Below are 26,124 nucleotides of genomic sequence, written 5' to 3' on the forward strand. Positions count from 1 at the left end.
ACCCGCCACCATGCCTGGCTAATTTTTTGTATTATTAGTAGAGACAGGGTTTCTCCATGTTGGCCAGGCTGGTCTCGAAACCCTGACCTCAGGTGATCCACCCATCTTGGCCTCCCAGAGTGCTGGGATTACAGGCGTGAGCCACTGCGCCCAGCCCTTCTCCTTTGTTTTTGTGCATTTCATTTTGATTTCCCCTGTATCACTTTGGACATCAGTTCTGAAAATTCTTCACATACCTCCTTTCCCCCATTTCTTAGCACATTTGACACAGCTGATTTCAAAAGGGTCTTTACTAAAAATGTATTTAGGGAAGCACAGATTTCTAATCTTTGGGAATCCAGTAAAAACAGGAAAGAGGTTCAGTGGACTCTAGATTCTCTCCTTGACCTAAATTAATTCTGTTCTTGCTGTTCGTTGATGGGCTGGCACATCTCAGGTCCCTTGCTAAGTTTCCTTTTTTCCTTGTTCCCTGTTTGTTCTTAGCCAGGTGGCCTCAGGATGCCATGGTTTCCTAGCTCATGGGATAGGACCCAGGGATCTAAACAATCTTTCATCTCTTCTTTAGAGGCAAATGACAACATAGATTCCCTCTCTTTCTTCTCCCAGATTACTCTAGATGTCTATACACATTTCTGGTTTCTGAGGGATGTGCCAGTCCCTAGTAGCTTGGAAGGACTGGTTCCAAGTAGGGTTAACAGCCCTACTTACATGAAGAATACTCCCTATGTTTCCCCTCCTCCTCGAAGTACAGGAGGATTGTTCTCTCTCACCCTCATAACTATGCCTAATCTATATCAGTGCCTACAGTTCATATACAAAGGGAAGAATGGGCTTGAATTTAAGAAATCATTAGATTCCCTTGGTTATAAGATTTAGAGAACAAACGTGTTTTCATGTTAGTTTTCTGCTGTAGTGTTTTTGTCCATGATTTTTGAAGGTGTTTTGGTATCTTTTCCTGTCAAAGTCCATGTCAATGCTTTTTTATTTCTGAAATTAATTGGAAATTAGTTTTCTTTTTTTTTTTTTTTTTTGAGACGGAGTCTCGCTCTGCCGCCCGGGCTGGAGTGCAGTGGCCGGATCTCAGCTCACTGCAAGCTCCGCCTCCCGGGTTTACGCCATTCTCCTGCCTCAGCCTCCCGAGTAGCTGGGACTACAGGCGCCCGCCACCTCGCCCGGCTAGTTTTTTTGTACTTTTTAGTAGAGACGGGGTTTCACTGTGTTAACCAGGATGGTCTCGATCTTCTGACCTCGTGATCCGCCCGTCTCGGCCTCCCAAAGTGCTGGGATTACAGGCTTGAGCCACTACGCCCGGCCTGGAAATTAGTTTTCATAAAATCCAGAGCTGTATAGCCCAAGTTTTATGTGTTGTTCTTTTCTGTTAGAGTGACTTACCAGTTTATTGTGTTCTTTTCAGTTCAAGTAATTTTATTATTTTTCCTTTGAATTGTGTGAGACAGTAAAAAATAAAGACACATTTGCCAAAACCAAAAATACTGTTGCCAGAATTTAATTAGCATTCTTGACTTACCAAGTTTAACTTTAATTACGCAAATTTTATGAATTTTAAAAAGGGTATGATACTTTGTCATGATACTTATAGTGCTTAAGTGGATATATTTAATTTTAGAAGAGGTAATAGAAATACTGGATTTATAAACTAAGTTTTAATGAAATGTGGAGGAAATCTGCAAATATACCTGTGAAATGTGAAGGCACAAAAGATGCTTCACTTTATTCTATAAAAACATTGCAAATGTAGCTGGGCATGGTGGCTCATGCTTGTAATCCCAGCACTTTGGGAGGCCGAGACAGGTGGATCTCTTGAGCTCAGGAGTTTGAGACTAGCCTGGGCAACATGGTGAAACCCTGTCTCTACAAAAAAGAAAAAAAAAAAAGCCAGGCTTGGTGGCACACACCTTTGTTTTCAGCTACTTGGAAGGCTGATGATATGGAAGGATCACTTGAGCCCAGGAGGTCGAGGCTATAGTGAACCGTGTTGCACCACTGCACTCTAGCCTGGACAACAGTGTGAGACCCTGTCTCAAAAAAAAAAAAAGATTGCATATCACACCCAAGTGGTTAATCTGAGGCTGTAAAAATATGTTGGCCAAATAATTTGGAATTCTAACTGAACTTCTTAGAGTCTATACCTGCTGATCTGCATTTTTAGTGTGTGTCTGTGCCTGCCTAACTAAAGAATCTGGTTACCAGGTATTGTCTTGCAGTTGCTGTGGAGACAGTGCCTTCCTAGCTCTTAAAATAGTCCTGACCTTGTTCACCACCATATCTGATTGCAGTCTCTTTCTCTGCCAAGGTTTTTTATTCATTGTCACTTTCTAGGCTTGCTGTGTTGTTGCATTAAAATAGACCAAAAAAAAAAAAAATAGTCATATGATTTCTCCTAAATTTGGTTTAACAAGTTCTTTAGTCTGGTTCTTCTCCTTACTATCATTATTATTGTCATTGAGACAGCATCTTGCTATGTTGTCCAGACTGGTCTTGAACTCCTGGCCTCAAGCAGTACTTCTACCTTGGCCTTCCAAAGTGTTAGGATTATAGGTGTGAGCCACCATGCCCGGCCTGATTCATCTTTTTTTTTTTTTTCTTTTTTGAGACAGGATCTGAATCTGTCACCCAGGCTGGAGTGCTGTGGCATGATTTCAGCTCATTGCAGCCTCCACCTCCTGGGCTTAAGCCATCCTCCCATCTCAGTCTCCTGAGTAGCTGGGACTATAGGTGTACACCACCATGCCTGGCTAATTTTTGTTTTTTTTTTTTTTTTTTTTTTTTTTGTAAAAATGAAGTTTTGCCATGTTGCCCATGCTGGTCTCAAACTCCTGGGCTCAAGTGATCCTCCAGCCTTGGCCACCCAGAGTGCTAAGATTACATGACTACCATGGCTGGCCTGATTCATCTTTTATAGTTGAGATTATTTATGTGTTTGCCTGATTTTTCCCCCTTTTTAATCTCTTTTGTATCATTGATAAAAACAGTCTAGTCTTCCTCTTCATAGGTTGTCTTTTTCCTTCTGTATTTTGCTTTGATTTTGTCCTTGTTGTTGTGGCAATTGTTATTTGGGTACATTTAAACCTATTTTCCCTTCATATATCAAACCTTTTTAAAGTTAAAACACAGAATTTTATGTTCTCTTTATTTGCTGACTTGGAATTCTGTCATGTGGCCAACATATTTTGTTTTTCATAAAGTCACATGACCCGTTTGTTCTGGTTTTTGCTAGGTCTAGATTAGAAATGTAAACTTTTTTGGTTTACAACCCTAATATTTTAAAACAAAAAGAACTTGTCCCTTCATAAACATTTTTTCATATGTTATATATTTATGCTACTGTATACATCTGTTATGTATATCATAAACATACATATATTTATTCTGCCAGATTTATTGTGTATTTACTATGTGCCAGGTACTACTCTGGGCACTTAGGATACTTATATAACTGACATCATCATAATAAATAATAAACAGTAAACATCATCAGTAAGTAAAGCATGTAATATGCCAGAAGGGGATAAATGCCTTAATGAAGAAAAGAATAAGTAGAGCCAATTAAAGGGGGTAGAGGGTGCAGGTGGTGTTGCAATTTAAACTAGGGAGGGTAGGGTAGACCTTTCATTGAGAAATAGATGTTTTGATCAAAGACTTTTTGAAGGAGGTGAGGGAGTTGGCCATGTGGATATCTGGGGGAAGAATGTTTAGGCAGAGGGAATGACTAGTGCAGAGAACCTGGGGAGTGTATATATGCCTGATGTGTTTGAGGAACATCATGAAGGCCAGTATGGCTGGAGTGGGATAATAAGCAACGGGGAGAGGGGTGGGAAGTGAAGGCAGAAAGAAAATGGGAGTGGGAAGGAATGCAGAGCTTATGGACTTTTTATTTTTTGACAGTCTCATGGCAAAAAGTAAAATGGCCAGGCACGGTGGCTCATGCCTGTAATCGCAGCACTTTGGGAGGCTGAGGCAGGCAGGTCATCTTGAGGTCAGAAGTTTCAGACCAGCCTGGCCAACATGACAAAACCCCGTCTCTACTAAAAATACAAAAATAAAATTAGCTGGGCATGGTGGGGTGCGCCTGTAGTCCCAGCTACTTGGGAGGCTGAGGCACGAGAATTGCCTGAACCCAAGAGGTGGAGGTTGCAGTGAGCCAAGATCGCACTACTATACTCCAGCCTGGTTGACGGAATGAGACTCTGTCTCAAAAAAAAAAAAAAAAAGACCAGGCACAGTGACTCATGCCTGTAATCCCAGCACTTTGGGAGGTTGAGGCGGGCAGATCCCCCTGAGGTCGGGAGTTAAAGACCAGCCTGGCCAACATGAGAAACTCCATCTCTGCGGTAGGAGAATCACTTGAACCCGGGAGGTGGAGGTTGAGGTGAGCTGAGATCGCGCCATTGCCACTCCAGCCTGGGCAAGAAGAGCGAAACTCCGTCTCACACACACACACAAAAGTAAAATGGTTTCTTGTTTTAATTTGAATTTCCTTGATTAATTGTGAAGGGAGGATGTCTTTTCACATGTTCATTGACCATCTGAGGCTACTCTTTTGTGAATTGCTTTTTTTCCTTTTTTTTTTTCTACTTTGTAGGAATTCTTCATGTGCTCTGTTTATTATTTTGCTAGCTGTAAAAATTGCAGGCCGGGTGCTGTGGCTTACGCTTGTAATCCTAGTACTTTGGGAGGCCTAGGCGAGCAGATCACTTGAGCTCAGGAGTTTGAGACCAGCCTGGGGAACATGGTGAAACCCCCGTCTCTACAAAAAATACAAAAATTAGCTGGACGTGGTGATGCATGCCTATAGTCTCAGCTACTTGGGGGTGCTGAGGTAGGAGGATGGCTTGAACCTGGGAGGTCAAGTCTGCAGTAAGCCGAGATCACACCACTGAACTCCAACCTGGTGACAGAGCAAGACTGTTTTCAAACAAACAAACAAAACTATCTCCTAATCTGACTCTTATCTTCACTTATGGTTCTCCTATGTGAAAAAAATAAATTTAGTTTGGCTGAGAGTGGGAACAGGGATTGCAAATGGGCATGAGAGTTCTTTTTGGGGTAACAGAAATGTTTTAAAATTGGATTTGAGAGATGGTTGTACAATCCTGTAAAATTTACTAAAAGTCATTGTACTGTATACTTAGTGAATTTTATGGTATGTAAATTATAGTTCAATAAAAGCTGTTAAAGTTTAAGTAATATTTGGAATCTGCTTAACTAGGAAGGAATTAAAATTAAAAAATTTTTAATGTATATAATTTTAATATGGCCTAATTTCCATATTTCCAACTTTCTATTGTGGTTTGTGTGTTTTCTGTTTTGTTTATGGAATTTTCCCTAGTCTGTGGTCAAAAGGAATTTAAAAACTTTTTCTAGTTAAAGTTTATTTTCTTTTTGAGACAGCGTCTTGCTCTGTCACTCAGGCTGGAGTACAGTGACACGGTCTCGGCTTACTGCAACCTCTGCCTTCCGGGTTCAAGCGATTCTCCTGCCTCAGCCTCATGAGTAGCTGGGACTACAGGTGCACGCCATAACACTTGGCTAATTTTTTTATTTTTAGTAGAGATGGGGTTTGCTGGTCTTGAACTCCTGACCTCAGGTGATCAGCCGGCCTCGGCCTCTCCTGCTGGGATTACAGGCCTGAGTCACCACGCCTGGCCTAGTTTAAGGTTTTATTTTGCACATTTAGGTCTTTAATATGTTGGGAATTTACTTTGGAGTACTGTTGGAGGTAGCGATGTAGTTTTATCCGTATATAGATCCAGTTATTTTTGCTCCATCTATGACATAAATAATCTTTTCCCCTTTGATTAAATGGGGATTTTAATACTACCTCAGTCACACCCTCCACTCCCATGTCAATTTGTCTAAGATCTCTATTCTGTTTTGTTGATCTCTCTGCAAAATATCACACTGTTTTAATTGCTATAATTTCATAAAAAGCCTTCCTGTCTGAGAAGGTAAGTTGTCTCTCACTACTCTTTGACATTGCTATTTAGCTACACTTGGCTTTTACTGTTCCACCCAATAGTGTCAGCTTGTCAAATTCATTAGAAAATTATCTTGGGATTTTGATTGAAATTGCAACGTGTTTCAATATTGAATCCTCCCTCACATAAATGTCTTTTATTATTAAATTTTTTTTTTTCTGTCTTTGGTGCTTGAATCAAGAATATGTCTTCTTTTAGATCCTTCAGTAGTTTCATTATTTGTCACATAATTTTTTTTTTTTTTTTTTTTTTTGAGACAGAGTCTTGCTCTGTCGCCTAGGCTGGAGTGTAGTGGCACGATCTCGGCTCACTGCAAGCTCCACCTCCTGGGTTCACGCCATTCTTCTGCCTCAGCCTCCCGAGTAGCTGGGACTACAGGCACCTGCCACCACGCCTGGCTAATTTTTTGTATTTTTAGTAGAGACGGGGTTTCACCGTGTTTGCCAGGATGGTCTCGATCTCCTGACCTCATGATCCGCCTGCCTCAGTCTCCCAAAGTGCTAGGATTACAGGCGTGAGCCACCGGCGCCCGGCTTGTTGCATAATTTTTAAAGATTTATAGGTATTTGTAGTTTTGGTTGCTATTATGAATGTTATATATTTAAACAGTTTTCATTTTTGAATTGTTTTTTGCTGGTATAGAGGAACATTACTGATTTTTCTTCTCTTAATACTCTTTTTTTTTTTTTGAGATGGAGCCTCACTCTGTCACCTAGGCTGGAGTGTGGTGGCGCGATCTCGGCTCACTGCAACCTCTGCCTCCCGGGTTCAAGTGATTCCCCTGCCTCAGCCTCCCAGGTAGCTGGGATTACAGATGAGCACCACCATGCCCAGCTAAGTTTGTATTTTTAGTAGAGACGGGGTTTCACCATGTTGGCCAGGCAGGTCTCGAACTCCTGACCTCAGGTGATCCACCTACCTCAGCCTCCCAAACTGCTGGGATTACAGGCTCCTATTAGTCTTAACAGTAATCACAAATTTGAGTGCACAGCTCAGTGGATTTTTATAGTATTCACCATGTCACCTCCACCTTTGTGCTCCTTCTCAATCAATATTTTCCGAGTAACTGCTGTTGTCTCTGTCATCATTTTGAATTTTGTATGAATAGAATTACACTACATTTTCATATAAATAGCTTCCTTAGTGTCTAGATTTCTCTTGCCACATCATATCTGTGAGATACATCTGTGTCGTATGTGACAGTAGTTAGTTCTTTTTCATTTCTTTGTAGTATTCTGTTGTATGAATATACCACAGTTTATCCATTTTAAGTTTTTTACAGAATTAAATATCCTATTTATTAATTTACAAGCCATAATAAAACTTGATAGTCATTTCATGTCACCGACAGCTCTTGCTTTGAAAAAGGAAAACATTAATATACAAATTTAAGCCAGCTGTGGTGGCTCATATATGTAATCCCAGAGACTCCAGGGGCTGAGGTGGGAGGATCACTTAAAGCCAGGAGTTTGAGACCAGCTTGGGTGACATAGCGAAACCCTGTCTTTTTTTGGGGGGGAGACGGTGTCTTGCTCTGCCACCCAGGCTGGAGTGCGGTGCCACTATCTTGGCTCACTGCAAGTTCCGCCTTCTGGGTTTATGCCATTCTCCTGCCTCAGCCTCCCAAGTAGCTGGGACTCCAGGCGCCTGCCACCATGCCCGGCTAATTTTTTGTATTTTTAGTAGAAATGGGGTTTCACTGTGTTAGCCAAGATGGTCTCGATCTCCTGACCTCGTGATCTGTCTGCCTTGGCTTCCCAAAGTGCTGGGATTACAGGTGTGAGCCACTGTGCCCGGCCAACCCTGTCTTTAAAAACAAACTTTTTATTTTATTTTATTTTATTTTTATTTTTTGAGACGGAGTGTCGCTCTGTCACCCAGGCTAGAGTGCAGTGGTGCAATCTCGGCTCACTGCAAGCTCCGCCTCCTGGGTTCACGCCATTCTCCTGCCTCAGCCTCCCGAGTAGCTGGGACTACAGGCGCCCGCCACCACGCCTGGCTAATTTTTTGTATTTTTAGTAGAGACGGGGTTTCACCGTGTTTGCCAGGATGGTCTTGATCTCCTGACCTCGTGATCCGCCCGCCTCGGCCTCCCAAAGTGCTGGGATTGCAGGCGTGAGCCACCGCACCTGGCAAAAAAAATTTTTTTAAGTTAGCCAGGCTTGGTGAATATACTTGTAGTCCCAGCTACTTTAGAGGCTGAGGTGAAAGGATCCCTTGATCCCAGGAGTTAGAGGCTACAGTGAGCCATGATCATACCGCTATACTCCAGCCTGGGCGACAGACCCCAACTCTAAAAAGCAAAACAACAACAAAAAATTACATCTCATTAACATGAGAAACTTCTTTTTACTTCAATGGAGACATAATTCATTTTGGAGTTCAATGATATGTTCAAGGAGTTTGTTATTATAACCAGAAAGTCAACCTAACTATTGTAACTAATATTTTTGCAGTAAAAATTTGTTTCCATTTGTTACAATTCACTAGTGAGAAAAAAATCAGAATCTCAGCAAGTTCTTTTCATAAATAACATTCTTTGCATTTTATACAATAATTATCTTAAACTGTGTAACTAAAGTATTACAAAGCAAACCAAGGACAGAGTCTCTATTGTAGCTGAGAGGTGCGTAAACCCATAGCAGAGCAGTCGAACCCCATAACCTCTCAGGGAGCAGACACTTTGCAGTTGGCTACCTGAATAAGATGGGGGCTCTATTAGCAATGAAGTAGCAGAGAAAGACGTTATGCAGGCAACCAACATAATCATCATCTATGGCCTTCTCCGACAGTAGTTTTCACAGTAGCCTCTGTGGACACCAGACTTCAGAAGTAACCTCTGGTTGATAAAAAAGAATCAGGGTTGGGCGTGGTGGTTTATGCCTGTAATCCCAGCATTGTGGGAGGCTGAGGCGGGTGAATCATGAGGTCAAGAGATCGATACCATCCTGGCCAACATGGTGAAACCCCGTCTCTACTAAAAATACAAAAATTAGCTGGGCGTGGTGGCGTGCACCTGTAATCCTAGCTACTCAGGAGGCTGAGGCAGGAGAATCGCTTGAACCGGGAGGTAGAGGTTGCTGGGAGCTGAGATCACGCCACTGCACTCCAGCCTAGGGACGGAGCGAGACTCCGTCTCAAAAAAATAGTCAGAGCTGTTGCTATTTCCAGGGCTGGACACTAGGTGGGGCAAGCCCAAGCCCTTTACCTGCATCTGCAAATCCCACAGGGTTAGGAGTGTGAGGAGACTTGGAAAAGTTAAGTGACTTACGAGGCTCCACCCACACCTTGTAAAGCAAGGCTTCACAGAGCTTGAGAAGATTCTGGGTACTTCCACTATTTCAGATTCCAGGGTTATTAAAAAAGTAACATCAAAACAAAGTTATAGATACGTGGTATATTTACTCTTAGGGAGACTATTTCAAACACAGAAACAATGCCATGACTTTATGTTGACATCATATGGAAACAAAATACCAAATGTCTAGATAGACTGAAGAGTGGACTCTGCCCTCAGTCCTGTGGAAGCTGCAGAAGTTGGCACAGATCTCTCAGAGTCAGGGGAAGGGCTATTTCAATTTTTGTTTTTTTTGTGTGTGTGTTTTTTTTTTTTTTTTTTGAGACGGAGTCTCGCTCTGTCTCCCAGGCTGGAGTGCAGTGGCCAGATTGCAGCTCACTGCAAGCTCCGCCTCCCGGGTTCATGCCATTCTCCTGCCTCAGCCTCCCGAGTAGCTGGGACTACAGGCGCCCGCCACCTCTCCCAGCTAGTTTCTTGTGTTTTTTTAGTAGAGACGGGGTTTCACCGTGTTAGCCAGGATGGTCTCGATCTCCTGACCTCGTGATCCGCCCGTCTTGGTCTCCCCAAGTGCTGGGATTACAGGCTTGAGCCACTGCGCCGGGCCTTTTTTTCCTTTTTTAAGAAGGAGTCCTGCTCTGTTGCCCAGGCTGGAGTGTAGTGGCGCAATCTTGGCTCACTGATACCTCCGCCTTCTGGGTTCAAGCGATTCTTGTGCCTCAGCCTCCCAAGTAGCTGAGATTACAGGCACGCACCATGCTCAGCTAATTTTTTTTGTGTATGTGTATTTTTAGAAGAGAGAGTTTCACCATGTTGGCCAGGCTGGTCTTGAACTCCTGACCTCAGGTGATCCACCTGCCTCGGTCTCCCAAAGTGCTGGGATTACAGGTGTGAACCACTGCACCCGGCCTATTTCCTTGGCTCTCCTCCTGCACCACTCTTCTGGGGCACCTGGCACTGTGACCCCTCTCTTTTCCCAGCCACCCAATGACTCAGGCTAGAAAGTTTAGCACTTTCCTTGTGTCCGTAGTCAGAAGCATTCCCAGGGAGAAGCACAGCCAGAGATAGGTCTCCTTCAGCCTGACTGGGGCCAGGACAGGAGCCAGTCTACAGCACTGAACAATGCAGTACGGCTGCAATGACCACCTCCAGAGACCCTGACCTGCCCTCCACAATCCAACAACTCTTTTTTTTTTTAAAGTATTTACTACATGGTGGAAACTGCCTTGGACCTTTGCTGTGGAAATAAGAGAGAATGGTTTGGTGGTGATGACAGTGAGTTAATAGATGACAGCACAGTGGTATAGTGATGTGGTAGAGCTGGCATAGGGTACCTTAGGAGTCATAGATGTATACCCTATACTCAGGTTTGGAGAGAATGGAGTCTAGGAATACTACCTGGGGCAGAGTTGCCTTGTCCTGAAGGCAGTATTGTCTTGTCCCAGGTAGTATTCCTAGACTTTATTAAGGATAACTAGGCAAAAAAAACCACAAAAAAACAAAAGAAGTGTATGTGCATTAAAATAGTGCAGTCTGGGGACTGGGAGTACAGAATAATTTATTTAGGTGATAGCAGTGAAATAAAACATAGCTAGCTGCCTAGGCAGCTTTGGGTTAAGATTTTGCAGTTTTGCAGTAGTTTTTTCTTTCTTTTTTTGAGAAAGGGTCTTGCTCTGTCATGCACGCTGGAGTGCAGTAGTGCGATCACAGCTCAGCAGTGGTATTTTTGTACCCCATTTTGTCCATAATTACAAGGTCCAGAAAAAACAACAACAACAACAACAACAAAACCCGATGGTTTGTCTCTTACATATGGGACCATATTCCTGCTCTACTAATACTTTTTTTTTCTATCTTAATCTTTCTGATGTAGTCTTGCTGACTACATTCCTAATTTAAAAATACACTCAGTGTTAAGAAATTTGCCAACTACTTTAAATTTTTTGAGAGAAAATTGACATTATAAAGAGAGAGTTTGAGTACAGGGAGCTTCTTCCTTGTCCCACTGGTTTGGTATGGAGTCAGACAGAAAGGGAATGGTCATAAATTGACAATCATAGATTTAAAGTAGAAGAAATCTGAAGCCTGAATTCCTTTGGGAAAAGCAAAACCTTAATGATCCTATAGCAGGGGTCCCTGGGTACTGGTCCATGGCCTATTAGGAACTGGGCCTCACAGTAGGAGGTGAGTGGTGGGTGAGCAAGCAAGCAAAGCTTCATCTGTATTTACAGCTGCTCCCCTTGCTTGCATTACCGCCGGAGTTCTGCCTCCTGTCAGATCAGCAGTGACATTAGATTCTCATAGGAGCGTGAACCCTATTGTGGACTGCACATGTGAGGGATCTAGGTTGAGTGCTCCTTATGAGAATCTAATGCCTGATGATCTGTCATTGTCTTCCATCACCTCAAGATGGGACCGTTCAGTTGCAGGAAAACAATCTTAGAGCTCCCAAGGATTCTACATTATGGTGAGTTGTATAATTATTTCATTATATATTACAATGTAATAATAATAGAAATACAGTGTACAATAAATGTAATGTGCCTTAATCATCCTGAAACCATCGCCCCCACAGCTGGTCCATGGAAAAATTGTCTTCCATGAAACTGGTTCCTGCTGCCAAAAAAGTTGGGGACCACTGTCCTACAGCTCAGCAAGGAATGGCTTCCTGCCTGGTCCTTGGCACCTTCAGTGGAGAATTTGGGAATCTCATGTGACCTAATTCCTCAGACAGAAACCCTTCCTCTGAGTGAAGGAGAGACCGTTACCAGTACTGGGTATCCTAAGGAGTCTGAACAGAACAAATTCCCTTTGCCTTCTGTTTTTTTTTCTGATCTCATCTTTGGGTGTGAAATAAACCGGGATAGTTGCTTTCCTGATGGTTGTAATGTGCTGTAGCTCTAAAATAAAATCCTTTAGATAACTCAGAAGGGAGGTGAGATCTAGGAAAGGCAGAGAATGTGGGCTTCTGTGCACAAGATAGATGGAAGAGGCCAAGGTTGCATCATTCAGCAAAAATTTAACCAACTACCTTTAATGTGCCACGTAGTATTGTACGTGCTGGGGATACACATAGCAGAGAACAAAACAGAGTCCCTGCTGTCACTCATGGAGCTCCAGGGGAATTGTGACTCGCTCAGTGTTTTGATTCCTTCTTCCTCTCTTCTTTTCTGTAGGACAGAATCATAAGCCGAATAGAATCTGACCATTGGCTTTCAGCTGGCCAGGACCTTCTACCTAGCTTTCCTTTTGTGGCCCATGTGCTGCATCCTCTGCCCTCAGTGTGCAACTGGCCCCCAACGCAATGTGTGTTTGTCAAACCATGGAAGTGGGGCAGTATGGCAAGAATGCAAGTCGGGCTGGAGACCGGGGAGTCCTCCTGGAGCCCTTCATCCACCAAGTAGGCGGACACAGCAGCATGATGCGCTACGACGATCACACTGTGTGCAAGCCCCTCATCTCTCGGGAACAGCGCTTCTACGAGTCCCTCCCTCCCGAAATGAAGGAGTTCACCCCTGAATACAAAGGTCAGTCACTGGCCAGTTTAATGAAAGCAGCAGCCTTGGGCTTATAGACCCCTTGCCACAGTTTTTCTTGGTTTGTTTGCCATATTATATCATTGTAGGTCTTTTTTCTCAAAGCACTAAGTCACTTTATTAGGTAAAATTAGGCTGAAAGCATCAGCAAGGTCTTCAGATCTTGAAAATTGAATTTATTAATAGGTGAAGCTGAGAAAAAGTCATAGCATTAAGTTCCATTGGTGGAAAAGAGCATGCTATTGTCAATGAGTTTTCCCAATTGCTGCAACACTAGTCTAGGAGAGAAGAGGGAACATTTCTCTCATCTCAGAGAAGGAATGGGTACTTTCCAGGTTAAAGTGGTTGGATGGCTGGCAGTGGGGCTGTGTGGAGCCTGTGTCTGTATGTGCTGGGGCAAAGAATTGTTGGTAAGAAATGCAGGGACTTTTTGGGGACTGGAAATCCTGATATTTGAAGGAAAAATAATTTATTTTAAAATACAAGTAAACTTTATAGAAAAGAACCTCATGAATATTAACTATACCAGAATTAACTAACTGTATTTTAAAATCTGATCTTTGTCAGTGTTTATAAATTTTTATGATTGCTCATTGTGTGTAAGTTTTTTTTTTTACGTTCTGCTTTGTAACTTAAAGTTGTATGATTTCAGTTAGGTTAACACCGTCCTTTACTTAGGAGAGTTTCAATTTAGAAAAACCAGTGCCATAGAATTAACTTTTTGTTTCCTTAACTCTAAAAAAATTTTTGGTAAAATGTATCTAACATAACATTTGCCATTTTAAAGTGTATAATTTAGTGGCATTAAGCACATTCACAATGTTGTATAGCCATTCTCCATTTCCTGAATTTTTCATCATTTGAAGTAAACTCTGTATGTATTAAATAATAACTCCGCATTCTTCCATCGTCTGATCCCCTGGTAACCTCTTGTTTACTTTGTCTCTACAGATTTGCCTATTGTAGATATTTCATAAAAGTGAAATCGTGCCGGGCTAGGTGGCTCACGCCTGTAATCCCAGCACTTTGGGAGGCCGAGGCGGGCGGATCACAAGGTCAGGAGATCAAGACCATGTTGAAACCCCGTCTCTACTAAAAATACAAAAAATTAGCCGGGCGCGGTAGCGGGCGCCTGTAGTCCCAGCTACTCAGGAGGCTGAGGCAGGAGAATGGCGTGAACCCTGGAGGCGGAGCTTGCAGTGAGCCGAGATCGCGCCACTGCACTCCAGCCTGGGTGACAGAGCCAGACTCCGTCTCAAAAAAAAAAAAAAAAAGTGAAATCGTTACAATTTTTGACCTTTTGTGTCTGGCTTGGTTCACTTAGCTTAATGTTTACAAGGTTCGTTCATGTCATAGTGTGTATTAAAACTTCATTCTTGGCCAGGCGCAGTGGCTCGCATCTGTATTCTTAGCACTTTTTTTTTTTTTTTTTTTTTTTGAGACAGTCTTGCTCTGTTGCCAGGCTGGAGTGCAGTGGTGCGATATCGGCTCACTGCAACCTCCAACTCCTGGTGTTGGGATTACAGGCATGAGCCACCACGCCTGGCCAGTCCTAGCACTTTGGGAGGCCAAGGCAGGCGGATCACTTGAGATCAAGGGTTCGAGACCAGCCTGACCAACATGGCAAAACCCTGTTTCAACAAAAAATACAAAAATTAGCCGGGTGTGGTGGTGTGTGCCTGTAATCCCAGCTACTTGGAAGGCTGAGGCGGGAGAGTATCTTGAACCCAGGAGGTGGAGGTTACAGTGAGCCAAGATTGTGCCACTGCACTCTAGCCTGGGCAACAGAGTGAGACTCTGTCTCAAAAAACAAAAACACACTTCATTCATTTTTTTTTTTTTTTGAGACGGAGTCTAGCTCTATCGCCCAGGCTGGAGTGCAGTGGTATGATCTTGGCTCACTGCAAGCTCTGTCTCCCGGGTTCATGCCATTCTCCTGCCTCAGCCTCCCCAGTGGCGGGGACTACAGGTGCCGCCACCACGCCCGGCTAATTTTTTGTATTTTTAGTAGAGACAGGGCTTCACCGTGTTAGCCAGGATGGTCTCCATCTCCTGACCTTGTGATCCGCCCGCCTTGGCCTCCCAAAGTGCTGGGATTACAGGCGTGAGCCACCGTGCCTGGCCCACTTCATTCTTTTTTTATAGCTGAATAATATTTCATTGTAAGTGTATACCACACTTTGTTTATTCATTCATCTGTTGATGGACACCTAGATTGTTCCACCTTTTGGCTATTATGAATAATGCTGCTGTGAACATTGTCTTACAAGTGTCCATTTGAGTCACTGCTTTTAATTCTTTTGGTTATATACCTAGGAGTGGAATTGTCAGATCGTGTGGAAGTTCTTTGTTTACCTTTCAGAGGAACTGCCAAACTGTTTCCCACAGTGGCTGCACCACTTTGCCATCTTACCAGCAGCGTACAAGGGTCCCTATTTCTCCACATCCTTACCAATACTGCTTTTCTTTTCTTTTTGTAGCCATCCTAGTGGGTGTGTGTGGTATCTGTGGCTTTGATTTACTTTTCCCTAATGTCTAATGAATGATGCAGAGCATTTTTTTGTTCTTGACTGTTGGCATACCTTCTTAAAGAAATGTCTATTCAAGTCTTTTGACCATGTTGTATTGGGCTGTTTCTTTCTTTTTTTTTTTTTTTTTGAGAAAGAGTCTTGCTCTGTCACCCAGGCTGGAGTGCAGTAGTGCGATCTCAGCTCACTGCAATCTCCACTTCCGGGTTCAAGCGATTCTTCTGCCTCAGCCTCCTAAGTAGCTGGGATTACAGGCATGCGCCACCACGCCTAGCTAAATTTTGTATTTTTAGTAGAGACAGCGTTTTACCATGTTGGGCAGGCTGGTCACAAACTCCTGACCTTAGGTGATTTGCCTGCTTTGGCCTCCCAAAATGCTGGGATTACAGGCATGCGCCACCATGTCTGGCTAATTTTTGTATTTTTAGTAGAGATGGGGTTTCGCCATGTTGGCCAGGCTGGTCTCGAATTCAACTCAGGTGACCTACCTGCCTCGGCCTCCTAAAGTGTTGGGATTATAGGCGTGAGCCACCGTGCCTGGCCTGGGTTGTTTCTTAATGGGCAGAAAGAAGTGAACCAGTTTTTAGAATATCCCAAGCTTTTTAAATTTTATTTTTATTTTAATTAACCTCAGGGCTTTTACTTATGCTTGGAATGTCCTTTCCAGTACCCTTATCCACACCTGCTCCTCCAATCTTTAGTTTATCAGATCTCCCCAGACACTTCTTCCCTGATATCCTATATTTATTATATTCTGCTCTGGAAACCATATTTTCAATTATAGAGCCTTACTTAGTTTCTTCATAGGACTTATCACAATCTGTATTTTTGTCTATATGTTTGTTTTTCACATTAGTATGGAAGCTCCTTGAAGGCATGGATTTTTTTTTTTTGTCTTTTATACTAATGGGCTCGGGCCCTGGCATCTAGTAGATGGTCAGTAAATAGTTGATAAAAGAATGAGGCAAAGCTTATTTGCATAAATGTCCAGAAGCCTTGAACTTCACATTTAGTACTGCAAGCACTAATAGTTGATGATTACAGCTGGTCTTACCAAATAAATGAAAATTTGTTTTTAAACCTGCCAAGATATGAAATATTATTGACACTTTTTCTTAACTTAATTGAGCTTAAACACCTGTGCTGATAGCAGTAATTAGATGTGTGTATGTGTGTGGGCTCTTATCATACATGTATTTCCTAGCTCCGTGTGCTGAAAGGGCCTAAAAGCAGTGGTACTTCGGTAGCAATCAGTACATCTAGCAACCAAATCCTGAGTTTTCTAAATACCATTCTTACAATAAAAAGAAACAGAGCTCCTTGGTGAAATGGTTGGTTCCTGAGTTGGGGCAGGAAAATTATAAGACAAGCCTAGAACATCTTACGGTGACAGACAGTAAAGAAGTGGTCAAAAATGATGTCAGAAGTACAAAGAGCTAACTTTAAAGGAGTTGAGGGGCCCAATCTAGAAGAATTTAAACAACAAAATATCCACAAGTCTATACTGATAGATACATGGATACAAAGGAACAATTCTTCCTTATAGAATTCTAATTTCTTTTTTTTTTTGGAGACAGAATCTCGCTCTGTTGTCCACGTTGGAGTACAGTGGTGCGATCTCAGCTCACTGCAAGCTCTGCCTCCCGGGTTCACGCCATTCTCCTGCCTGTAGCTGGGACTACAGACTCCCACCACCATGCCCGGCTAATTTTTTGTATTTTTAGTAGAGGCAGGGTTTCACTGTGTTGGCCAGGATGGTCTTGATCTCCTGACCTCGTGATCCACCAGCCTCGGCCTCCCAAAGTGCTGGGATTACAGGCGTGAGCCACCGCGCCTGGCCAGAATTCTAATTTAATTAATAAATATACAAGGAATGATGGGAATAGAAGTCACCATTAGGCAGACAACACAGTAATACCATTCAGCACACACCATTAGGTATTACACGCATCATTAGACATTACAACACAGTAATAATTGTGGCAGTGTGCAGCGGTGCAATCATACCTCACTGCAGCCTCGAAACCATGGCTTGGCCGGGCATGGTGGCTCATGCCTGTGATCCTAGCACTTTGGGAGGCCAAGGCAAGCGGATCATCTAAGGTCAGGAGTTCGAGACCAGCCTGGCCAACATGGTGAAACCCCATCTCTATTAAAAATCCAAAACTTAGCTGGGTGTGCTGGCAGGTGCCTGTAATCCCAGTTACTTGAGAGGCTGAGGCAGAAGAATCACTTGAACCCGGGAGGCAGAGGTTGCAGTGAGCCGAGACCACACCATTGCACTCCATCCAGCCTGGGCAACAAGAGTAAAACTCTTGTCTCAAAAAAAAAAAAAAAAAAAAAAAAGAAACTATGACTCAAGTGATCCTCCCACCTCAGCCCTGAGTAGATGGGACTACAGGCACGCCACTATACCTGGGTAATTTTTTTTTTTTTTTTTTTGAGACGGAGTCTCGCTCTGTAGCCCAGGCTGGAGTGCAGTGGCCGGATCTCAGCTCACTGCAAGCTCCGCCTCCCAGGTTTACGCCATTCTCCTGCCTCAGCCTCCCGAGTAGCTGGGACTACAGGCGCCCGCCACCTCACCTGGCTAGTTTTTTGTATTTTTTTTAGTAGAGACGGGGTTTCACCGTGTTAGCCAGGATGGTCTCGATCTCCTGACCTCGTGATCCGCCTGTCTCGGCCTCCCAAAGTGCTGGGATTACAGGCTTGAGCCACCGCGCCCGGCTACCTGGGTAATTTTTAAACTTTTTTGTAGTGACAGGGTCTTGCTTTGTTATCCAGGCCGGTTTTGAACTTCTAGCCTCAAGAAATCCTCCCACCTTGGCCTTTCACAGTGCTGAGATTTAAGAGATCGGATCTCACTATGTTTCCTGGGCTGGTCTTGAACTCCTGGTCTCAAGTGATCCTCCCATGTAGCCTCAGGCATGATACCTCGGCCTACTGAGTAGCTGGGATCACAGGTGTGAGCTCCCAGCTGCAAGATGTATGTGTGTGTGTGTGTGTGTTTGTGTGTATTTTGTTTTTGTTTGTTTTTTGTTTTGTTTAAAATTTTTTTTTTTTTTTTTTTTTTGAGACGGAGTCTCGCTCTGTCGCCCAGGCTGGAGTGCAGTGGCGCGATCTCAGCTCACTGCAAGCTCCGCCTCCTGGGTTCCCGCCATTCTCCTGCCTCAGCCTCCCGAGTAGCTGGGACTACAGGCACCCACAACCGCGCCCGGCTAATTTTTTGTATTTTTAGTAGAGACGGGGTTTCACCGTGGTCTCGATCTCCTGACCTTGTGATCCGCCCGCCTCGGCCTCCCAAAGTGCTGGGATTACAGGCGTGAGCCACCGCGCCCGGCTTTTGTTTTGTTTTGAGACAGGATTTTGCTTCATTGCCTAGGCTAGAGTGTAGTGGTATGATCTCGGCTCACTGCAACCTCTGCCTCCCAGGTTCAAGTGGTTCTCCTACCTCAGCCTTCCGAGTAGCTGGGGCTTACAGGTGCCTGCCACCATTCCTGGCTAATTTTTGTATTTTTAGTAGAGATGGGGTTTCACCATGTTGGTCAGGTTGGTCTCGAACTCCTGACCTCAAGTGACCCACTTGCCTTGTCCTCCCAAAGTGCCTGGATTACAGGCTTGAGCCACCGTGGCTGGACTGTATTTTTTTTCATATAAAATTTTAGTCCAATTTATTTATTTATATACTATTTTGAGACAGAGTCTCACTCTGTCGCTGAGACTGAAATGCAGTGGCATGATCTTAACTCACCACAGCCTTGACCTCCTGGGCTGAAGTGATTCTCCCACCTTAGCCCTCAGCCTCTAGAGTAGCTGGGACCACAGGTGTGCTCTGGCCTTTTTTTTTTTTTTTTTTTTTTTTTTGTTGGTATATTGTAGAGACAGAGTCTCACCATGTTGCCCAGGCTGATCTCAAACTCCTAGGCTCAAGTGATCTGCCTGCCTTGGCCTCCCAAAGTGCTGGAATTACAGATGTGAGCCACCATGCCCGGCCCTGAAATAGATTAATTTGACTAATAATATCTTCCACTATGCTTCTATTTTCTTTCTTTTTTTTTTTTTGAGATGGAGTCTTGCTCTGTCGCCCAGGCTGGAGTTCTGTGGTGCAATCTTGGCTCACTGCAAGGTCTACGTCCTGGGTTCATGCCATTCTCCTGCCTCAGGCTTCTGAGTAGCTGGGACTACAGGTGCCGCCACCACGCCTGGCTAATTTTTTGTATTTTTAGTAGAGACGGGGTTTCACCATGTTAGCCAGGATGGTCTCGATCTGACCTCGTGATCCGCCCATCTCGGCCTCCCAAAGTGCTGGGATTACAGGCGTGAGCCACCTTGCCCGGCCTATGCTTCTATTTTCTTTGACTAAATTGGGCTTCATTTGACTTAGAAAGAAGGGATTAATTTTAGTTTAATTGAATTGTACTTTTGAGCTAGCATATTAATTCTTTCCTAGTGAAAATGTAGCCTAAGCAAAGAAAATAAAGTAGATCCTAAGAATTTACTGTGGCTTTCATTTTTTTATTTTTATTTTGAGGCAGGGTCTTGCTGTGTCGCCCAGGCTGGAGTACAGTGGTGCAGTCATGGCTCACTGCAGCCTCAAACTCCTGGCCTCAAGCATCCTCCCATGTTATGGCCTTTAAAGATACCTGTTACTCAGTTTGAGAGGAGGAAGGTGTGAGGAAATACTGAACCAGTGCTAGAGACTGCCACCTCTTCCCTGGGAGGCACCTTGAAGTTCTAACTTGTCATATCCCAATTCTGATGGTGTAATTTAGAGAACATTTATCTGGAAGCAGGGCTCATTTACCTTTTAAGGGATTTTTTCCTTAGCATCAGAAGGACTCCATGAACTGACAGGGCCTAGTTTTATTTCTGGCTTTGGCATATTTGTGGCAGAATGTTTGGCCTTTGGTGTTCTGAGTGTGGATGGATAGGTGGCTGAATCTACATTTATAAAGTGTTTGGGACCGTTAAAGTTTCCTAGCCACTTGGAGAAAGCAGTGTGTTTATTTCTGGCTTTGTTCTTATTTAGCAACTTTAGAATATTTATTTTTCTAAATTTAGTATTCTTCTGATTATGTTTTGAGGGCAATAAAAATCACACAGTTTCAAAACTGCACAAAGGACTTGAATAGAGATTTTTCCACAGAAGACATACAGATGGCCAGTAGCACATCAACATGATTAGTCATTAAGAAATGCAAATCAAAACCAAAATCAGATACCACTTCATACTAGGTATCTTATTTTACCTAGTATGGCTATAATAGTTTAAAGAAAAAAGGGAAATAACTGTTGGCAAGGATGTGGAGAAATGGGAACATTGCTGATGAAAATGTAAAGTGTTGTAGCCACTGTGGAAAACAGTTTGGCAGTTCCTCCCAAAGGTGAACACAGAAACCATATGATCTAGCAATTCCACTTCTACATATATATCCAAAAGAATTGAAAACAGGGACTGTGGCCAGGCACAGTGTCTCACGCCTGTAATCCTAGTACTTTGGGAGGGGGGCAGATCACCTGAGGTCAGGAGTTCAAGTCCAACCTGGCCAACATGGCAAAACCCTATCTCTACTAAAAAATACAAAAATTAGCCGGGCGTGGTGGCAGGCGCCTGTAATCCCAGCTCCTCAGGAGGCTGAGGCAGGAGAATCACCTTGGGAGGCAGAGATTGCAGTGAGCTAAGGTCGCACCACTGCATTCCAGCCTGGGTGACAGAGCAAGATTCTGTCTCAAAAAAAGAAAAGAAAAAAAACAGGGATTCAAATGGATTATTGTAAGCCAGTGTTCACAGCAGCATCATTCATAATAGCTAAAAGGTGAAAACAACCCAAGTGTCCATCAATATAGATAACACATAACAGATGTGATATATACTTACAATGGAATACTATTCAGCCATAAAAAAGAATGGAAGTTCTGATACATGCTGTGACACAGATGAACCTTGCCAACACTATGCTAAGTGAACTAGGCCAGACACAAAAGAACAAAAATTGTATGATTTCACTTATATGAAATATGCATAATAGGCAAATCTGTAGAGATAGAAAGTAGATTTGGTTACTAGGGCTAGGAGGAAGGGAAAATGGGGAGTTACTGCTTAATGGGTACAGCATTTTTGTTTGAGGTCATGAAAAACTTTTTGGAAATAGATAATGGTGGTGGTTATTCAATATTGTCAATGTACTTAATGCCCACTGAATTGTACATTTAAAAATGATTGAGTGGCTGGGCATGGTGGCTCACACCAGTAATCCTAGCACTTTGGGAAGCTAAGGCAAGAGGATTGTTTGAGGCCAGGAGTTTGAGACCAGACTGGGACTGGTCAGCATAGCAAGTCTTGTCTCTACCAAAGAAAAAAAAAGAATTAAATGGCAAATGAGCTCCTGTGCTCAAGCAGTCCTCCTGCCTTGACCTCCCAAAGTGCTGGAATTATAGCGCGAGCCACTGTGCCTGGCCCAAACACCACAATTTTATTTTATTTTTATTTTATTTTTTTTTGAGATGGAGTGTTGCTCTGTTGCCCAGGCTGGAGTGCAGTGGCGTGATCTTGGCTCACTGCAGCCTCTGCCTCCCGGCTTCAAGCTATTCTCCTGCCTCAGCCTCCTGAGTAGCTGGGATTACAGGCGCACACCGCCATGCCTGGATAATTGTTGTATTTTTAGTAGAGACAGGGTTTTGACATGTCGGCCAGGCTGGTGTCGAACTCCTGACCTCAGGTGATCCACTCGCCTCGGCCTCTCAAAGTGCTGGGATTACAGGCGTGAGCCATCACTCCCTGCCCACAATTTTAAAAGTAAATAAAAAGTATAACTCAAAACAATAATAAAACCTCTACCCAAATGTAACCTGTCTCTATTTCAATCAGTCTTACAAATGCCAAGGAAATTAGGGTTTATGTCAGATGAATTAAAAGACCATTGCTTTTCATTTTCCTAACTTCATTCAAACTAGGTATGAGTGACAAGGTCAAAAAAGGTCAGGACCAAAAAAAATTTTTTTTACTAATAGATTGCATGACTTATTTAATTACCAAATCTTACTTACTCTTGGTAAAGGCATCTTCTGCTCTATCCAACTGCCATTTCTCCCCCGACCAGGTATGATGATCTGTGTCAGCCAGGGGTATGTTAGGGTGCTCAGTGTTATTTGCTTGTCTGACAAACACATTAGAGGTTTTTAGTACAGCATTATGTGGCCCTGCAAGACGAAAAGGAAAGAGCAAATTATAAAAGGAGAGAGTGATACATATGTAAAATAAAAAGCTTATATTCATCAAGATATACCTTTAAAGAAAATGGATAGAGATATTTGCTTTTCTGTACTGACAAAGATTTCATTTCTATAATATAAGAATATATATATGAAGGCCAGGTGTAGTGGCTCACGCCTGTAATCCCAACACTTTGGGAGGCTGAGGCGGGTGGATCATGAGGTCAGGAGATCAAGACCATCCTGGCTAACACGGTGAAACCCCATCTCTACTAAAAATACAAAAAATTAGCCGGGCGTGGTGGCGGGCGCCGGTAGTCCCAGCTACTCGGGAGGCTGAGGCAGGAGAATGGCGTGACCCTGGGAGGCGGAGCTTGCAGTGAGCCACGATTGCACCACTGCATTCCAGCCTGGGTGACAGAGCGAGACTCCATCTCAAAAAAAAAAAAAAAAAAAAAAAAAAAATATATATATATATATATGAAAACTTGTACAAGTCAATAAGAGACAAGTAACTAAATAGAAAAATGGGCAAGAATAAAGAAAATCAGTAAAAACTAAAGACTGATTCTTTGAGGAAAGCAGTAGTATTGATAAAGCTCTTGCCAGACTGATGAGGAAAAAGAGAAGGCACAAATTTCTAGTGTCAGGAATGATAGAGGTATCATTACTGTAGATTCTACAGATATTTAAAAGGTAGAAGAATATTATGGGCCAGCATGGTGGCTCATGCCTATAATCTCAACACTTTGAAGGGCTGAGGCAGGAGGACTGCATGAGGCCAGTAGTTCAAGACCAACCTGGGCAACAAAGCGAGACCCCATCTCTATAAAAAAATTGAAAAATTAGCCAGATGTGGTGGCATGTGCCTATAGTCCCAGCTACGTGGGAGGCTGAGGCAGGAAGATCACTTGAGTTCAGGAGTTTGAGGTTGTAGTGAGCTATGATGGCACCACTGCACTTCAATGGGACCCTGTCTCTTAAAAAAAGAAGAAGAATATTATAAAGAACTTTAAGCCAATAATTGTTCTACAATGTAAAAGAAGTTGACAAAACATAGGGAGATACTGTCTCTACAAAAAATAAACCATAAATGCTTCTCACTGATTTTCAGATTATAGAGCCAACTGTGTACATCTGGGAGTGTAAAAGTAGAAATGTAGCTGACAGACAAAAGGTGGGATGTGGAAGTGAGACCAAGTTACTTTTTTTTCCCTTCAAAACCTCTTCCTCGAGTTTCTGGATATATGTATTTTTTAATTGTATTAAGAACACTTGAGAAGAGTCTTACTTGTGTTTTAACTCACTATGGTCCAGAAGACACTACAAACAACCTGTTTCATTAAAATGGGCACAAAAAGCTATTACAGATACAGCATGGCAAACAGAAAGATGTTTTATCTTCGAGATGCCAGGGCTGGAAGTTCTGTGTAGTGAGGCTAGGGTAGCCTGATGCTCAGTGTGGGCAGAACACAGATTTTTTTGGACCCTCTAGGAGGGAGAAGTGTTGACGTCCCTTTGGCTGACACTGTCAGGCAGAAGGAAACTAGATCTAAAGGAGGACACACACAGTAAATGGCAGCATAAAGCACTTAAGTTAACTAGAGGGTTAAGTCATGCCAGGTGTGGGTGTCACCTAGAGAACACAGTTCTTTTGAATGGTACAAAAAGTCAGTAATTGAAAGGGAGAGGGCCAGATAAGAGAGGGGGAAATAAACATAGACTTATCCGGGAACAAAAGTAAGCATCAGATTTAGCTTGGGCATGGACAGTCATCTATTTTCTGGAAGTTGCTGTCTGCTGGCCATTGTTCTGACATTGATCTGTAGTTGGTTGAGGGCAGCTGATGTCTTCTTGCTGTGTGGGCAAGTGAGTGCCGACAGTCTGTGCTGCATAGACTCAGCCTGTGTTGACATTTGTTTACCAGTTCCCTTTTTTTTTTTTTTTTTTAACAGGTGTGGTATCTGTCTGTTTTGAGGGGGACAGTGATGGTTACATCAACTTAGTGGCCTATCCTTATGTGGAAAGCGAGACTGTGGAACAGGATGACACACCAGAACGGGAGCAACCTCGGCGCAAACACTCCCGCCGGAGCCTGCACCGGTCAGGCAGTGGCAGTGACCACAAGGAGGAAAAAGCCAGCCTGTCCCTTGAGACCTCTGAGAGGTAAGAGGTACATGTCTCATCCTACTGATACAGGCACTCAAGACATCTCCAGAGTCCTGACACATCATGGGGAAGCAGGGCTCACGGTCAAGGTTGGATAAGATGACTGGTGTTCTTGGGATACCCACACAGGTGTGGCCTCTTCTCTGTGTCATATCACCCCAGTGATGCCTCTTTCTGGGTCTAGCTATAGCTGGTTGAGAGAGGAAGTGAAGCTCTCTCAGCCCTTTGGAATCAGGGACACCTGTGCTGGTGACAAAAGGTTCTCTGGCTTTTTGTTGTGCCTTGCTAGCCACAGGACAGAAGGTTGAAATACATTAGTTCGTAGTGAGGCTCCAAATGCTTTCTGACCTGCAGGATGTCCAAGCCCAAGGGCTATGAGTCCAACTAAACAGGAGTTCCCTAATGGTTTTGTGTCAGACCTCTGAGAATCATATCAGTCATTAACCCTTTCCCTGCAACTAAAATTTAGTTTCCATTGTGTTGGAAATTGATTTTTCTTGTAAGTTCAAATTATGTTTTCTTTTGTTTGTTTTGAGATGGAGTCGTGCTCTGTTAGGCTGGAATGCAGTGGAATACAGTGGCATCATCTTGCCTCACTCCTGGGTTCAAGTAATTCTCCTGCCTCAGCCTCCCGAGTAGCTGAGATTATAGGCGTGCACCACCACGCCCAGCTAATTTTTGTATTTTTAGTGGAGACGTTGTTTCACCATGTTGGCTGGGCTGGTCTCGAACTCCTGACCTCAGGTGATTCACCTGCCTTGGCTTTCCAAAGTGCTGGGATTATAGGCGTGAACCACTGTACCCAGCCTCGAATTATGTGTCTTGATAATTTCATGCAAGAATTAATATGAACTCCCACTAGGATGGGTATAATCAAAAGGACAGACAATAAAAATGTTGACAGGATGTGAAGAAATTGGAACCCTCCTACACTGCTGGTAGGAAGGTAAGGTGGTACAGCCACTTGGGAAACAATTTAGCAGTTCTTCAGAAAGTTAAACCAGGCTGAGTGCTATGGCTCACACTTGTAATCCTAATGTTTCAGGAGTCTGAGACGGTAGGATCCTTTGAGGCCAGGAGTTCTGGACCAGCCTGGGCAACATAGTGAGACCCCATCTCTTTAGAAAAAAAAAAGGCTGGGCGCAGTGGCTCACGCCTGTAATCCCAGCACTTTCAGAGGCCAAGGCAGGCAGATCACAAGGTCAGAAGATCGAGACCATCCTGGCTAACACGGTGAAACCCCATCTCTACTAAAAATACAAAAAAATTAGCCAGGCATGGTGGCAGGCACCTGTAGTGCCAGCTACTCGGGAAGCTAAGGCAGGAGAATGACTTGAACCTGGGAGGCGGAGCTTGCAGTGAACCGAGATCACGCCACTGCACTCCAG

General features: G+C 43.4%; 1 protein-coding gene across 5 annotated transcripts in view; it reads left to right on the forward strand.

Annotated features, from left to right (window-relative positions):
* The window catches only part of IP6K1 (inositol hexakisphosphate kinase 1), a 74,383-nt gene that overhangs the window by 34,317 nt on the left and 13,942 nt on the right, over positions 1–26,124 (forward strand). For 2 of the 5 annotated variants that reach the window (XM_025376191.1, XM_025376193.1), the window contains exons 2-3: positions 12,471–12,821; positions 24,523–24,733. In XM_025376191.1, the coding sequence (XP_025231976.1) occupies positions 12,599–12,821; positions 24,523–24,733 (434 nt within the window). In that variant the 5' untranslated portion in view covers positions 12,471–12,598. The remainder of the gene's footprint in view (positions 1–12,470; positions 12,822–24,522; positions 24,734–26,124) is intronic. The other 3 variants (XM_025376195.1, XM_025376194.1, XM_025376192.1) reach the window with 2 other exon arrangements.

This window comes from Theropithecus gelada, chromosome 2 (genome assembly GCF_003255815.1).
Source record: "Theropithecus gelada isolate Dixy chromosome 2, Tgel_1.0, whole genome shotgun sequence".
Taxonomy (NCBI): Eukaryota; Metazoa; Chordata; class Mammalia; order Primates; family Cercopithecidae; genus Theropithecus; species Theropithecus gelada.